Genomic DNA, 17,445 nt, shown 5'->3' with positions numbered 1-17,445 from the left:
CTGCAAATTCTAGTTTAGTGGGGGAAAGGAGCTGAAATACAATATTTACCACTGAACGACAAATTTGCATTTCATCTAATTGCACCTTATAAGCTATTGCACTGTGAGCATATACAGGAGGGAGAAAAAAACCACAACAGAAAAGCCCCCCCAATATTCAAGCAGTTTGCTGTAAGGGAACAGCTAAGCCTTTATTCTCCTACTGAATAAGTTGCAGGCATTACAGGTGAAACATTCATGGTAATTAGTTGAACCTGAGCTTCAACGCCCCCCGAGTTCAGACTTATTCCTTAAGGACAATCTGTAATGTACAGGAGGAGCTGTCAAACTTCAGCTTTGGGTCCCCTTAGTCCCTCCCCTTCCCCTCAAAAAAGCGTATTTTGGTAGCTAGCATACCTACCCACACATTCCCTACTGCCCTTTTAAAAGAGAGACTTTTAAGACTTTCTGAGTTCAAACAAGACGTTTGAGAGATGCTTAATTGGCCCCACTGGATGGGAAAGCATTAAATCCCGGTCCCCAACTCTCATTCAGTGCAGCTTCTTTTTAAATGGCAAGCAGAATCATCTAATTCTATGTACAAATCAACTAGCACACTACTGCTTGGTTGAAAGGGTCACCACAATTATGTAAAACATGAGTATTAACCATAATTAGGATAGTTTGCTAATACAATAAAAAGCTCTGTACATGAAAAAAGTTATGCTCACAGCAGTAGCTATCACTTTCTAAAGAAAGAATTCATGGATGAAATGACATGAAAAAGATGGTTATAAAATTTTAATGGAATGATAAAAGGCAAAAGTCATCCTCTCAGCTGAATTCTTAAAATCCCTATATATCACAATCAGCTCCTTAACTGTAAAATCAATGTGGAGTATAACATGTTGTCAGTGTGGTTGTCACTGGAGGGAAGACTGCAAAGTATGACAGCTGCACAGCCCAACTTGTCAATGACGAAAATAAAATCATAAAGCTTTTTACATGGATGTAATTGTTTATAGAAGTAACTACTGAAGATGGAACAGTGGGCATCTTTGTCCTTAAGATTCTTAGTTCATATTTCAAACCATTTCATTACAGTATTAATACTAGAAGGTAGTTTCATTTTGGCAAATGAAATGATCTTTTATGGTAGACTACTTCGTTCATCTGCTTCAAAAGTTCAGACTTGATTTAAATTAAAGGCACAAAACTGTCATTAATATTTTTTAATTCCCTGACTAAAACAATACATTTGTTCACTTACTGTGAAACTTGGAAAGCAAGGAGTTATACTATTATGGTTGTATTTTTTGGGAGGAAACTACATTTACATTTAATATACTAAGACATGTACCTGGATTGATGCCCTTTAAAGCTAATAAGAAATACCTGATTTGCTGGCAAACTCTCTCACTAAGCAGAATAAAAATTCTATGCCTTTTACTCTTGAATCACTTACTCTTTTTAGAAACAGGGACAATTAAATTATACGTATTAACAGAATGTGATGTCTTTCATGTACTGCTGACTGTACCCAGCAGCAAACCCAAATTGTGTAGCTCTGGGAATAAGCGACCACGGGAATCTTTTATCACATGAGATCACAGAGCTCCAAAGTCATTAAGCTGTTCATGCAATGACATGCAGTCCATATGAACCCCTTCAAATATGATTAAGAGCTGTCTTCCGAGTATTAAGACTTGTTGCCCTCTACTGCTCCAAATGTACATTGGTTCCAGAACTTCAGTTCTACCAGTCAAAGTTCTAATTCCTAATCTGTAGGCATGCATGGGCAGTTTGCACTATATATCATATGATCATCTTATCATACGTGCCACTACTGCATCAGCTTAATTTGTTCTGCCATTTTGCTATTTGTCCTGTCAGGTATTTCACATGATTTCTCTTCCCTTTGTCACCTCATCAGGTTTTGTCTTCTCCTGCTTCAATTTCCATTTTTCTTTCTTGAGCTCATGTGAACACACTCACATCAACTATTTATGGATTAGTTTATATACCTCAATTATATAGACCTGACTTACATAGCTAAAGTAGGAGACCTGTCTTCTCAGACAACAAATACCATTAGCAGAGAAAGCAAGAGATTCCAAAGGTGGTAAGCTGCATTATTTACACTCTTGTTCTGCACTGTCTCTCTTCACTGTCTAAGTAGGGAAGATTTAGGAGAATCACAGAATCATAGAATATCTTGAGTTGGAAGGGACCCATCAGGATCATCAAAGCACAACTCCTGACTCTGCACAGGATATTCCCAGGAGTCACACCATGTGCCTGAGAATGGTGTTCAACCACATCCTGAGTTCTGTCAGGCTTGGGCTGTGAACACTTCCCTGGGAAGCTTGTTCCTGTATCCAACCACTCTTTGAGAGAAGAACTTTTTTCTAATACCCAACGTAAACCACCCCTGACACAGCTTCAGGCCATTCCCTGGGGTCCTATCACTGGTCACCACAGAGTAGAGACCAGTGCCTGACCCTCCTCTTCCCCTCATGAGGACGTTTGTGATGAGATATCCCCACAGACTGGGGCTTTTCATCCTGGAACCAAAACATGCCAGACAAGAACACCATAGCACTCTCTATGATTGGAATAATGCTTCCCTGATTTGACAAGAAGTAGTTCAGCTGATACATTGCTGGAGCTCTTTTTTTTTTTATAATTCTATTATTGCTTTTTTATCTCCAGCAACTTCAATATATAATGATCTCCAGTGACTACTGTGTGCTTTTGCCCTTACTTACTGTGAAGAAACATTGGGCTGATCTATAACTTCATTATGTATAAAAGAGATGGACTTGAAGTCACTTATGTAAGAAATAAAACATAAAAAATTGGACTACCTGCTAGGTAACTTACAAAATCTTCTTTTCCAACCAGTGCAAGCCAGACACTTTCAAAAGGGCTTTAGGAAGAGCTCTTCATACTGGAGTTGTACACTGACCCACAGAACCAAAATGTTGCCATGGCAGAGAATGTGCTGGTGATGGAGATGTTCTGTTGTATGCAACTCACTGGGCTGCAGACAGGTTCTGGGGGTGTTCAAAAGCTAATGAAGTAACAGGAAGCTTTTCTTTAAAGTAGAAATATTGCTATCTTAGAACTTGTCCAAGTCATGGTGTGTTTTCTCAAGCACTAGAAAAAGCACCTCTTTTATTTGGGAGATATCCCTCTGAACAATATATCAGACAATATAATTTTACAAGTCCTAAATCTACACTATAGGAACCCAGAAGCTGCTATTGGGAAAGCTTCAAGAACTGTAACCAATGTCTTTGCAAATCCCAGAGAGCTCAAAGGCTCCCCATAGCTAAATGGAAAACCTAACTTGTATCTCCTTTATTACATCTAGAAGGTGTAGTTTTATTTCTGAATATAATGTAAGAGATTCTGTTCTCAGTTCAATGGTACATAATGACCTCTCAGTTCAGTGGCCTTTACACTGATTGCAAGAGAGCTATCAGAAATTTACATTCAAGTTACTGAAAGCAAGCTCTAATTCAGAGACTTCTTCAAATGTTTCTGTCGGCAGATATTCTGGCAGTAAATAGTCTGATGCTATACTTATCAAGATCACTGGAACAACATATTTATTAATGCATGTTTAGCAGGTTTTAAAATACTCACAGTTATGTATATTTTTGTTATCTGGCATGGGCAGGTTAGACTTCAAAAAATGCATGGATCAGTTACTAGTGTCACAATCATGTAAATGGAAGTATTTGAAAATTCTTTACTGCATGTTTTCTTGCAATAAAAAATACCCCAAACCTACTAATCTGTATATTAAGACCTTCCATTGTCAAATACAACATATTTTTATTGCAGCATTTGCTAATTTTCCCTTAATGATTCCCAATATCCTCCTATTTTACCACATATTTATAATAAATAAAATATAATACACAGATATACAGTGAAATCATCAACTTGTATTACTGGAGTTCTACTGACTTTAAAAGGGGATGTGTTGATTCACATCTATTGCTGGCAAGTATATGGGCACATAGACACACACAGGCATATATTTTATGCCTACAGATACTTTATGCTTTGCTGAGAGAAAAAAGACATATATTTACAGAATAAAATTCAATAAGAACATGTAGATACACATCTAGCTCAACAGAGTAAGAGATATGGGAAATTTCCTCTATTAAATTGTATTTTAAATAGTCAAAGTCTGTTGGTTAGCAGGGCCAGGAATTAAGTGTACTTCTGGAACAAACTGTCAGTATAGATGGTTTCATCAGAATCATGTTGAAACATTGACAAAAATACAGCTTAGACCAAATGACAATAATTCAGTCTTAAGCAATTGAGCTGAATATCCTTTCACAGATGGCAGCTCTCCACAATGACAACACAGTCCTCTGTCACCACTGAAAGTTGGCTGGTTTTTTTTAAATGACAAGGGCTGTTGGATACTGTTGAATCTCCTGTGTGGGTTTTCCACCCTACCCCTAACTCCTCAAACAGAATTTTGAAATTGTACACCTATTACTTAGCACAAAAATAATTTTTATATCAGTAACAAGTGATAACAAGTCTTTAAAATGTACTTCTGTCCTCCCTATATGTGAAAAGAAACACTACGTGAACTGTCAGACCAGAGCTAAATAACTGCAATTTGAACAAAATAGTCTTAGGGGACTGGTTACATTCTGACTATGAATGCAGACAAGTTCAATAGCATCATATCCACTTTTGTTAGCAAACAATGTACTGAAATAACTGAATCTCAGCAAGAATTGCTACAGGTAGATAACACAGCTTTGGTATCTAAAAACCAAGCTCAGAACTTACATTTACTTATAGTTAGTATGTTCATAGAAGCATTAATACCTTTAGAGCTTAAATAAATTTATCAGATTAATTTCAATTGTGAATCATTTGCTCAGCTTCAAAGACAAAATGTTTTAAAATTGTGTGTAAAAACATTTTCTGCTCAATGCTTTCTCAACATAGACAGCTGACCATTTAGAGAAGGGACTGAAATCAAGTTGAGTCACCAACACTGAATATTTGCCAGTGTTAGATATCCTCCTACCTTGTACAAGAAAGCTAACAGCTCAGTTTCTTAAAAAAAAAAAAGGCAGAAAAATGTGTGTTTTCTGTTTGTATTACAAACAACAAGCTCAAATTTTGTCATATGTTTTTGCTTATATATTGAATCAGGTGCAAAATCCTATCCTGTCAACTAACTGGCTGTACCTCTGACAGCTGGTTGCTAAATAAAGGGACTGTTGAAAAAATTGTGGGGAGTGAGTCTGGAGAACATAGAATTATTAACAATGAAACTGATGGGATTGACAGTGACAAACCCAATTTCAGACTAGTAGGCCACTACTTTGAATTAACAAAGATCACTGGGAATGAAAAGTTCTGTGGTAGCTTGAGTATTCTCAACACAGAGATAAGACAACTGTCATATACTATTAACTTCAACTTATTTTCTCTGATATGACTGAAATCAGAATCAAGTCCCTGAATATAAAGGAACACACCTTACAAAGCTGTACTTACCAGTGTATCTTAAACTAACCATATATTACTGGAGGGATATTTTCTACAGAAATAAGATACTGCTTCACAAAATATGTATGTAAATATCCATATTTTTAAATTAATATGTAAGACAACTGATACTTGATCCTTTAGGAGTTTTTACTTCAAGTTAATACTAGGGAAGCAAATACATTACTGCTATATAACTGAGGTAGACAACTTAAAGAAATTAAATACAATGGCAGCTAGACTGTTACTTATATTTTCTGCTAAAGGGAGCTAAATAAGATCTGACTGCTTACTGTCCTCTGCTGTAGTCATTGAAGTCCAGTTGCTATAAGCATTGCCATAACTATTGGAGGCAACCACTCTCATCTCATACTCAGTGTAGGGCTGCAGGTCTCTGACTTTGTGCTGTAAGGAAGCAGTGGGGCTGGGAAGCAAACTGCAAAATAAAACAGCACGAGTTACTTCAGAACACATCCCAGAACATCAAGGAAGACTAAAACATTATGTCTTGTAAGAAGACCAGCCACCCTAAAGGTGAGCCGTGCTCAAGGGAAGGGGACTTTTCTTGCTCAGTGGTGGATGGTGGCCTTGCTGCACTCTGCATACTCTAAAATGTCACCAGCAGAACGCCGCCGCCGCATCTGGAGTCGGTAGCTGGGCGTGCCCGGGGCGTTGTTGCGAACTGGTGTAGACCAGACAACCTGAAGACTGGTCGGAGTGGCAGATGAAAGCCTTGGAGGCATCACGCCATCTGGAGCTGTTGAAAAACATGGATGAATTAGAGCAGAGAAAACCATGGAGAACATATGCCGTGTGGAAACAGAATGCTCCATATACTGGAAAAACTGTTCCTGAGGATCAACAGTAATGTTAGCACGGTCCATTTACTTTAACATTTTCACTACTGAACAATGCTGATTCTTAATTTTCTTCTTTCCAATATGTGAATATTATCTTGCTAAAAGCAAACCTCCAAACACCAAAAGTAATTCAGAAGCAACATATTTTCTACCACCTGTTCAAATATTATCTATTTCTCCCTGTGCCCAGCTCTGCCACCCCGAGAAGCTAAGGAAATGCTCACAGAAATGTTACCCAGCATGAGTAAAACTGATCAGAGTTTTTATCATTCAGATACCTTTTCACCCTTATAAATTGATAATAATTTTAAAAGAAAACAGAAGAAATTTTACATGAAGAACATCTTTAGGTAGAAAGCAAAATAGATTCACTGAAGTCTCAGTCTGTAGCCCACTGTTTTGTTAAGGAAATTAATTTTTATGAAGTCCAAGGAACTGCAGATCAAAATGTGTCAGTAATGATACCACAAATGACCTTTCATTGCTGCAAATTTCACTGCATGTAGTAAAAAAGAACTATGACAATTTACACCTGTGAGTTTATGGCTTTGCTTTTTCTTCAACAAGAAATCAATCTGTTGAAGAAACTTTCTGTATTTAAACACATCTGTAACTTTTACATACAACACATCTGTAGCCATATCTCTGTAGCTCTTTTCTAGAGTTAAAACACTGGAAAGTTACTGCCTTTGTAATTTAAACTCTTGTATAATAGTTTTGCTTTTCATGGTTCAGTAGTTATAATTTGCTTTTTTTCCTTTGGTCTTTCCAACAGGAATTCTTTTTCATTGCTGTTATTTTCTTCTTGTCTCTACCGAAAAAAAACCAGTCGCACAGATCTCTAACTTAAAGTGTAGTTGCAAGCCTCAGGGCCTAAGTTGCAAGTTTTAAGATGAGCAAACAGTAATTTACAGTAAGCCTTATGATTTTCATTTACCACCTGTGTATGAGGTGGTTACTAAGAGGGAAGAAACAGACTTTGTGATACACTGTCTGAGTCATTCTCTCCCTGAGACAGGTGAAAGGATGCATCAACTCTAAAAAAGAAAGACATTAGTCACATATAATAGTTTTTATTTATACTGATATATACATTAACAGATATGTGAACTAGTATCTGATATTTTTACTCAGATTATACTTATATCTGGGGCACTTCAACATTTTTCATCTCCAGATCCAAACTGTATTACAGGGAAAGGCACAAAACATGTCCCGCTCCAACCTAAGAAACTTACTCTCTTTACATTAATTTCAAGGTCTGTCAGTTCTCATAGAAAATTTTTACTAAAAGTTGGTATCTGGGGTACTGGAGTTATCAGGTACTTCTGACAGTTGGCCCCTAGACCTACAGCTCTCCTGTTTTTTTCAGGATAAGATGAAGTAGAACAGAACCTCCAGCTTCCCTCATTCCCTTCTGCTCCTCTCTGTCACTGTGAAAAGGAAAACATAATATGGGGGCTTGAGCCAGCCTGTGTTTGGATGCTCGCTCCTGCTGCTGTTATCTACATCCAGGGAAAAAGGCTCTGGGAAATCCCAAATAAACCTGAACATCCTCCTCTTTCCAAATCCAGAAAATCTCTGAGATTTACGTAATTCATGGTCTGCAAATCCCATGCCAACACCTTCAAGGCCAATAACGAGCACTTCACCTCAGAGGGAAGAAGGTGGCTGGCTTAATTTAAATAGCTCCAACGTCCCTCCAGCTGAGCCATCAAAAACAAACATTTGCACACCAAATGTCTCTGCACATGACATTCACTCTCACAGTAAAATGGAGAACACATTTATTTACCTTACATAACAGTGTTCTGTTTAGCAGTAACATAAGCAGAGTTGGGTTTAAGTTGTGCAATAAAAGATTTTAAAACTTATGGATGTACAGTACAGACTCTCAGATAATCATGTGTTATTTTGGCATCCTTTATAAGGTGATTCCTAAAGTCAAACTGAGATAGCATGACAAAGATGATGCAATGAAAGTAAAAAAAATTAGTACAGGGTTTTTAAGTGTTTTTCTAAGCTGACACCAACAGAAAGAGTCAATATTCCTTCAAAGGTGGGTACTACCTAATTTGAAATGAAACTGTCTGCAGATGAAAATACACCAGTTTTTAGAGTTCACACAGAAATTCTACACAGCAAAAAAAGCTACATCTAAAAATGAATCTAATTAGCCGACCTAGTAATTTGGCCACGAAGTCAAAGTTCACGTTATTGAGGGGACATTGTGAGGCAACTCACTGAGGAGGCAAAACCGTTAAATTTATTTGCAGCTCTGTCAGGACACATGACTTCACTTTGTCTTTCATTTACCGGTCTGTTAAATGGAGATAACAATACCGATCCTTCTTTGTAAAGCTCTCTGAGATCCACAAAGTAAAAGCTCAGATTAAGCTTTATGTATGTATAGAGCTGGTCATTATAGCGATACAGGAATGTTCATCAAAAAACAAAGATGTAGCTGTTTAAATGTCAATAACAATTCCACAGTCTGGATGTTATTTTAATGGCGTAGGTAATCTCAGCTAAATGTTCAAATCTCTTCTACCAACAAAAGCACGGCATACGGAAGAGCAGAAAATTTGTACAAATCTCTACTGTGAAAGTCGCCTGAACCTTAGTCTTGTTGTAGAACAAGCTAAGCCCACTACTTTCAAACCAACATGTTTCAATATACAGAAACTGTATTTATCTGAATGGCTTCCTGTAGCCCACAGAGAATTTCCTCAGCAATGAACTAGTGAGTGTTCTCCAAAGGAATGGGGCAGGGGGGCAGGAGGGTACAGCAAATAAATTGTCAAGTCTCTGCTGAGTCATAATGAGAAAGGTGCTCTATTAAACTAATCACGATTTGCTCATTAAAATGGCAGAGCACTTACCCCCCAAAATGGTAATTCTAATTTGCACACAAAACATCCTCTGACTATTTCAAGCATTCCTCATCACCAAGGTCTTCAGTGTAACATTTCCCCCAGCTTAACCCTTTTTATCCAATCCATATCCCCAAGAGACTCCTCACTACCCAAGTAATAACTGGCAACAAGCAATAATTCTACTGTGAATTTCTCAACAGAAGAGCCATGTATCTATCAGCTTGATATATCATCTTTAAGATGCAGTGTTGCTCAAAAATCTCCCCTCGAGTTTTAATATGACCCTCAGGGGGCAAGCACTCCACTTGCAACCTACTGAATCAACATCTAGCCCAGTAAATCCTCACTTAGCAGGGCAGAAAGTCATGCTTTGTATATCAAGAGACTACAAAAGCAGAATAAAATATTTAATCAGATGTCAATTCTAATAAAATAATTAATAAACAGTTCCACAAAACAATAATAACTGAAGACTGTTTCAAGATGACAATGATATATTGTATTCCAAATACTCAGGTGCATGCAGATGGATTGAGAAAGATCTATCCCTCTTCAGCCAGTAATGTGCTAAGCAGCCTTTGAAAAGTGTTTCTTCTTTTTGCCTCAATTTCTTTCTCTTAAATAAAATGTGCAAAAATAGTCAGCTTTGTAAGTATTTTCTTATTTTAGGACAGCAATCATGGTGTGAAATGATTGTCCTTAAATGTTTATTCCATGTTGAAGGCTTTTTTTTTTTTTCTGAGAGGAATTCATTATATTTATCATAAGGATTTATCTGAAATGTAAATAGACTACTTCAAACAGGACTATCAAAAGGTGAACTACTATTAGGACAATAAATGATTACTTTATTATAAAAATGTCTCTTTTCATAAGAAGAAGAAAAGCCAGAAGAAAAGCAGAGCTTGATTACATATCTATAAAATTGGTACAAACTCATACCAACTTTGAAGTGTCACCCTTTTTAACAGTGATCAGATATACTGACCCCAATGTATCCATAATATCTCCAGATAGGCATCTAGAAGATTTTGGAGCTATGAATATGTAACTCTGTAAGTTGTCACATCTGTATATATAAAATATTTCGCATTTGTATCTTAGCAAAATATATTTCATAAACATGGATGCAAATGATAACTATAGGGATTTAACTACAGGGGAGAAGGAAAATAGTTTCTCCAGCATTTGCACCAAAACGGCAAGGAAATGTTCCACTCAGACTGCCTTTACATTAGTGTCTTGCTCTGTCATGACTAGTCTTCCGCTTTTCCAGAGGAAAATTCACAAACCCTATTTCTTTATCTCATTGTAGTGCTTGTTTAGGTACTCCTGATTAATTTCCTATTTTAGGTGCCCATACTGAGATCATCTTATTACAGCACTTTTTATGGCAATATTGTTTGCACTTTGACATTTGTTTCTTCTGATTTTCTCAGGTATGCCTGTTATCTAGTGGTTTGCTCAGTCCAAATAATTCCAGTCATTGCACTCCCTATAATTCCCAACTTCAGCATGTGTTTTAGTTCCATTTCAGAGAAAGACAGGCTATGATGCTGGGCTATATGTCATCACTAGAACAGCATGCTAGTTATAAACCTTTATCTCTTGGCAAAGCAGTAGATTGCTTTTTTTTTTTTGTTTCTTATCTTCACAGGTTCACTGAAGTTTACTCTGGTTTGGTTTTTAACTCTTTCCCCATAGTTTTTCCTTCTCAGCATATACTGAATAAAAGAGTTGTTCTTGATTTTTTCATTTAATATATATTTGCAACCATGTTATTTCTCCCACTCTCAATAACTAGAGAACGCATAGAACATTTCTGGATTGTCTTTCTAATTTTATAATTTCACTGCTGGATGTTTACAGCTACAGATATGGCTCCAGCTAACAATACATATACCAAGGACAACGCACCCATATTTAATGGACATGCCTGTACTTTGAAACACTAAATGTGAAAGGTTCATGGTGGCCTCTTGCTCTCCCCTTTCTGGCACATTTATCTTGGGAAGAAAGGACGCTGCATTTAGCAAAAAGCAAATTGAGAGATATAAAGAAGTAGCTTCAAGCCTTTGTAAACTTAGAGTAAGTCCAAACTTGTTCACACCTCATGTTAGTGAAATTTTCTTTTCAGAAGTATAATATAAAGAGGGTACAGAAATATCTTGTTCTCTGTTCATGATCTATCCTATTTTATACCTCTGCTTTCTGCTGTAATAGTAATTTCATTTGAAAAGAAATGCTTTTGTAAATCTATTCAGAAGAGCATCAATCCTTAATGTTACCTGTATGGTACAATATAATTCAGAAAAATAAGATATTTGAAAAAAATCTAAAATTTATCTTTATCTGGATTGAGTATGTAAGCTCTAACTGCAGATTTTTCTGCACTTTCACTGTTTGGTATTCCTAACAGCAGAGCATAATTTTAGTAGGGCTCTAAAAATCAGCTTGGACTTTATTCCATGACCTGTAGACCTAAAGTTTAAGACAACTGTCTTTTGAAATCCTAAAGCAGCCTTACTTATTCCTTATTAATATTGTTCCAGAAATAAACAAACAAACAACAACAAACAAACAAAAAGAACTAAAAAATACTACCAAACCCAAAACCCAAACAATCAGAATCAGACCTTCCCCTCCTTTTAATGCATTTTTCTTCATGTACAATCTCAACACCTGCAACCTGGGCCTAGGTCTCAAGTGGAAATACATGTAAGAGATGCACCTTTCCTAAATGTTAGATTTCACTGAGATCAACACTATAAAAATGTCTTATAGATTCGTCACCTCACCTTTCCATAAGAAGTAACCTGCCTTCCTTCTTCATGTTAGGTGAAAGTTTGTCCATCTTACTCAGTAAGAACTTTACTAAACTCTAAAAGCTACAAAAGAATGCCAATAAGCAATTAGCTGAATGATTAATGATTTTAATACCTGTAGTAAGGACATTGGCTAGAATTTATAACTGTCCAGTAAAACCAATTATTCAAAAGGACTGTTCAAAAGGATGGCAAGCCAATAACTGCCATATAACAAAATTTTTTTTTGTTTAAATACTATGAAGAAAAACCATAAGCAATGGTATTACAAAATCAGACAGAAACTGCAATTAAATAAACAGTTCTTGCTGGTTAACTGTGACTCTGGCTACTGGAAAACAAAATATCTCTGTAAAATAGCTTTAAGAAACTATCAGATCTGCCTGTTTTAACCTAGGGGGACAGATGTGGCAAGAGCAGTGGGAATAAGATCCTGTCTACCATCATGCAAAAACTTCAGCTTCCTGCATGAAGTAGCTTTAGAAATTAAGTTCAGGAGGTTTCTTTGGATTGCAATTATTATTATTATTAATATGATTGGACTTTTTTGTGGTTGGTTGTTTAGCATTTTTGGGTTTAGGTTTGTTTGTTTTTTCAAAGGAAAAATATGAAAGAATTTGACATCATCAAAATCTTACAGATTTCTTTATAATTAGTATCTGGCATCAGAGAGATATAACCAGAGGCAGGCACAGTACCTTCCACACTGATGGAAGCATCTCTGGTGATTGCTGGTGAGGAGACTTGGCTAAATTAAAATCTCTTCCTTAATGTTGATGCCAGAATTTCAGAGTATTACAGGGTGGCTTTTAAGCTTGTAGCTTTTTGTTTGAAACTAAACAGTTCTTATATAGTTCTGGAAATCCAGAGACTCCCCAAAAGCAACAAAAATCCCCCCAAATTTTATCACTCATGGTTGGGAAAAGCCCAGGGAAGAAAGTTTAAACCATGTAGTTAAAAGAACAGTAAGGATAGACACATTAGAATCTTCAGCTTCGCAGAAGTTTTGCAAAGATAGAGAATGTTTCCCAGGATACACAGAAATGAGATTAAACTTCTGCAAAAAAGTTTTTAACTCTCCACCAGACTAAGCAAATGCTTACTGAAAATGAGATAACTTACAATTTTGAGGAAAGAAGACAGCACAAGTTGATTTCCCAATTAACTCTTTTTTAGCCTAATAATTCTTTGAAGGGGATTCTAATGCCATAGAAGAAGAGAAAGATGAAAGAAAAAGGAAAAGGCACAAAGGTGGTTATGCTACAAGAAACATATGCATTGTTCTGAAGCATAATCTGTTAAAAATTCATTTTAATATTGATTTATTCTATGACTGAAGGAAAAAGGATAACACCAGATATTCAAAACCAGAAAGCACCATTCTACTTGAACAAGTGGACTTCTGGAAATGGCTTCTACAAATGATTATTAGCTATACAGGGTTGTCAAGCATTGGAACAGACTGCCCAGGGAAGAGGTGGAGTCATCATCCCTGGAGGTCTTTAAAAGGTGCGCAGATCTGGTGCTTAGGGACACAGATAAGTGGTGGACCTGGTCATATTAGGTTAATGGTTGGTTGATGACCTTAAAGATCTTTTCCAACCTAAATGATTCTATGATTCTGTATCTCCATCCAACGTGGCAAAAGAAACTAAGAAAATACATCAACCGCAACTAAACGGTAAAGAAAATGGGATGCTGGAAAACATGTGAATGCTTTTACTCAATAAGAAGTCTCATTAAACCAGAAGTCTCTTCATACTGCACTCCTGAAATATGGATGTGCTGGTGGACTACTAAAGAACAGACCACCCTGTTAAAGAACAGAGCACCCTCATTGCTACCAGCTGATGTGCATTTTGACAGAAGCCTCAGTTTATATATCCCTCTATGTGCAGAATGAAGAACAGGGCTGCAAATAAATTAGCTCTGCAATAAGATTACCTGTAGTTATTTTTAATCCATAAATTTCTCTGCGGTACATAATGGATGGTGTGAAATACTACAATTTCTGATGGAAACCAAACTTGAGAGTGCCCATAAATAGAAAATGGATCTGACAAAATGACAGATTAGCTGGTGTTAGGGAGCCACTACACACAGTGGATGGTGCAGTCTTATTATATCTTGAATATCATACAGGTATCTGTGAGATCCAGGTCACTGGACTACCTTTTGGCCACAAAACAACTGCAGCCAGAACAGATTTCCATCTCACAAATTCTTTCCTTACTTGCAGAAAGAGGAGGAAAAGAGATTCTAAAGATTCTGCTCCGAGTAATCAAGGCAACACAGAGCTGGCTTTTGTTCACAGCAACTACTTAATTCTTTATGATATATATGGTAATCACAAAAAGACTTTGACTCAGTGTCAAAATGAGTCAAAACCTCCAACTTTACAGATTGGGAGTCCTGTCTTTGCTTGCAAAAAATGTTGTTCACCTCAAGACAGTAGAAGTCATGCCAGTAGAATACCAAGTGCATAACTCTTTGAAAATTTACTTTTTAAGGTTCCATCAAGAGCCTTGTAAAATTTTGCTCCCTGGAAGTCTGTTTCAGTAGCAACCACATTCTCACAAATGGAAGTTTAAAAAAAAACAACTAATGACAAAATCCCCTAGCAACCCCTCCTCAAGAATATACTACTTTGCTCCAATCTTCACGCTATTAAAAAGCATATTAACTTTTCCTGTTCACCTGAGTTGGCTGAAAACAAAAACATCAAAGCAACAATATCTATTAAATAGAAACTATGGTTTGTGTGTCATCTTAACCTGCTTCTCAATTCACTCTATGGCATTCAAAGCATATAGACTTTGAAGTAGCCTATATTCTCTAGTTTTCTTCTGCAAAGTATAGTATATGTCAGATCCAGAAAAAATACGCAAAATGACTGTATATTTTATTAAAAGCCTATTTTTATTCTCTCTGTCTCTTTTTAACAAAAGTCTAATTTAGCTGTTGTTCCCTTAGGTACAAGGTACACAGTTCATAATTCATTTGATATAAAATGTCAGTTTAGATTTTTGCACTTCTTTGATAAATGAGAAAAAACATGTACATTTCAATTTCCTTCTACGAGGTTTCACCAATAGAAGCCCCCCTCCCACTGTGCTGCTCAAAGACCTTTGCGTTAAATTAAACATCAAGATTCAGAAACTGTAGGGAATGATATTTCCAAGACATACAGTACAAATACATGAGACTTGGAAAAAAGGTAATGATTTTTCCTACCAGTAAAGTGATGTCTCCCAAAGAGCATCTTTGATCCTTGAATTAGTTCTCAGTTATAATTTAATATATCAAAACTGTCAGCAGCTTGCCTTACATTTAAACATAAAGGGATATAGTCAGTTCCACAAAAAGCAAAATACAACATTCAGGGGTTTTCTCCCCACAACCCACAACATGTGCTTGTGACTCTGAAGTCCATCAATATTAATGAGGAAAATCTGTGTACATCAAAGGAGACAGCAAAGAATTAATTTAATTGTATCTGTCATCATTGCTAGTATGGAGTGTTTTTTCCTATATAACCAAACGCTGCCATTGATCAACGTGTTAAACTCTCAGGGGTGTAATCTGCACAATGGAATAGAGAAGAATCAAATTTTTAGTTCTGGAAATAAAACTGATATAATTAGGAAAAGTAACAACAAAACACTGTGTATTATTCTCTTATGTAACACACGAGGCCAGAGCTGACAAATCTGAACCACCACATTTACAGAGTAAACAAGAATTCTTATCACTGCTCAAAATGCCAACTGCAATGCTATGGCTGTCACTTCACGTTACGGTCCAGTCCAAGAGCTGCAGTATCAATAAATTAAGCTGTATTAGAAAATAGCAATAGGATCACATCCTGATGTTTATGCTGAGCACCAGCACTAATGAACAACATACATCCAGAGCCATGAGCCACAGAACTCAGCACCTTCTCCTCTTGCCCAGCTGTGCACACTCCCTCACTCCAGCCTGGGAAGTGTGATCAGCCCCACACCACAACAGCATCTGCTCTATTTTCCCCCAGTAAATGAGACTTCCTCCTACATCCAACAGCAGAGTTTCAACAGGATAGGTGGACAGTATTCTGCATTGCCTGCTTAAGAACCCAGAAATTAATACACTGCCCAGCAACTGGGAGATAAGATTAATGACCCAGATCTCCTTTTTTTTCAGCCAATATTCTAACAAAGAAAAGCTATGAAAGAATATGAAAGGTAATGCCTCCACTGCAACTAACTGTGGCAAAAATCCCTGACTGTTTTTAACCCATCACAGTTCCCCACTAAATATAGCATTTCAATTGACAGAAATATGATCTATGCTATATACTGAAGCAAAATATTTAATATTTAGGGTGAAAAAAAATCAATTCAGGCAAGACTATTCCCACACAGAAATAATCTGTTCAAAATATACCGCTGACTTCTCTGATTAATAGGGTAAAAGGATTACAACATTTTATAGCCGAGCTATCCACAAAGGAATGTTCATACAAGCATTATTAAGTAGCTACCCATCAGTTAATGTCCTGTTCTAGACACTTTTAACAAATAAACCATTTATATGAATTATCTCTGGGCTTCATTTCCTTAGATAATACTGAAGAACACATAAATTCACTGCAATTAGTGATAGTGTGTCAATATACAACAATAAATGATCTGCTCACTGATGAGCAGATGACTTCTGTCAAATGATCAGTAAAAAAAGTATTTTTACTGAAAAGACCTTGACTACCGTCATCTTGTTCAAAATCAGGTAGCCTAATTGATTAAAAGTCATTTTAACACCATCGTGCTTTACTCAAACCCAAAACAGGCTGAATGTGTTCTGGCTTCTGTTCCACAAGATATTTTAGAGCATTTACCCCAAAATACATGCAGTATTCATCACAGGTTGAAGTAAACTACATATCTTGGCAATACTTACTCTCCAAAATACAGATTTTCTTCAATCTTTTTACAAAAAGTAAAGAGCCAGAGGAAACTTCCTCTCCTTTGTTCATTTTTCAAACATAGGGCTAAATCCTCCACACAGAAAATTTACAGCTGATTAATTCAGATTACAGCCATCAGTTGAGTATTTTGGACAGCAGTATCAATTTCTTATGAATAACCCCCTCAAACAGGCTACTTAGTATGTAAGAGTGCTAATAATTTCAATGTAAAGAAAAATAGAGAAAAGACAAGTTTTTTTCTTTATATAAAGCCATCTCTTCAGTTATTCAACTTCTTTTCTTCATATATTATTAGAAATTTTTAGATAATCCAAACCCAGTCAACCTGAATGCACACATTTTCTCTGAACATATTGGCTGCATTAAACTATGGTGACACCTTTCACAGAGAATCAATC

General features: G+C 36.5%; 1 protein-coding gene across 4 annotated transcripts in view; it reads right to left on the bottom strand.

Moving 5' to 3' along the window:
- Positions 1 to 17,445, bottom strand: part of USH2A (usherin) — a 391,511-nt gene that overhangs the window by 132,629 nt on the left and 241,437 nt on the right. For all 4 annotated transcript variants that reach the window (XM_064414216.1, XM_064414218.1, XM_064414217.1 and 1 more), the window contains 2 exons: positions 6,127 to 6,277; positions 5,814 to 5,956 (listed from right to left, as the gene is read on the bottom strand). In XM_064414216.1, the coding sequence (XP_064270286.1) occupies positions 5,814 to 5,956; positions 6,127 to 6,277 (294 nt within the window). The remainder of the gene's footprint in view (positions 1 to 5,813; positions 5,957 to 6,126; positions 6,278 to 17,445) is intronic.

This window comes from Passer domesticus, chromosome 3, assembly GCF_036417665.1.
Source record: "Passer domesticus isolate bPasDom1 chromosome 3, bPasDom1.hap1, whole genome shotgun sequence".
In the NCBI taxonomy this organism is placed as follows: Eukaryota; Metazoa; Chordata; class Aves; order Passeriformes; family Passeridae; genus Passer; species Passer domesticus.
This window is presented reverse-complemented; position numbering and strand designations above follow the sequence as displayed.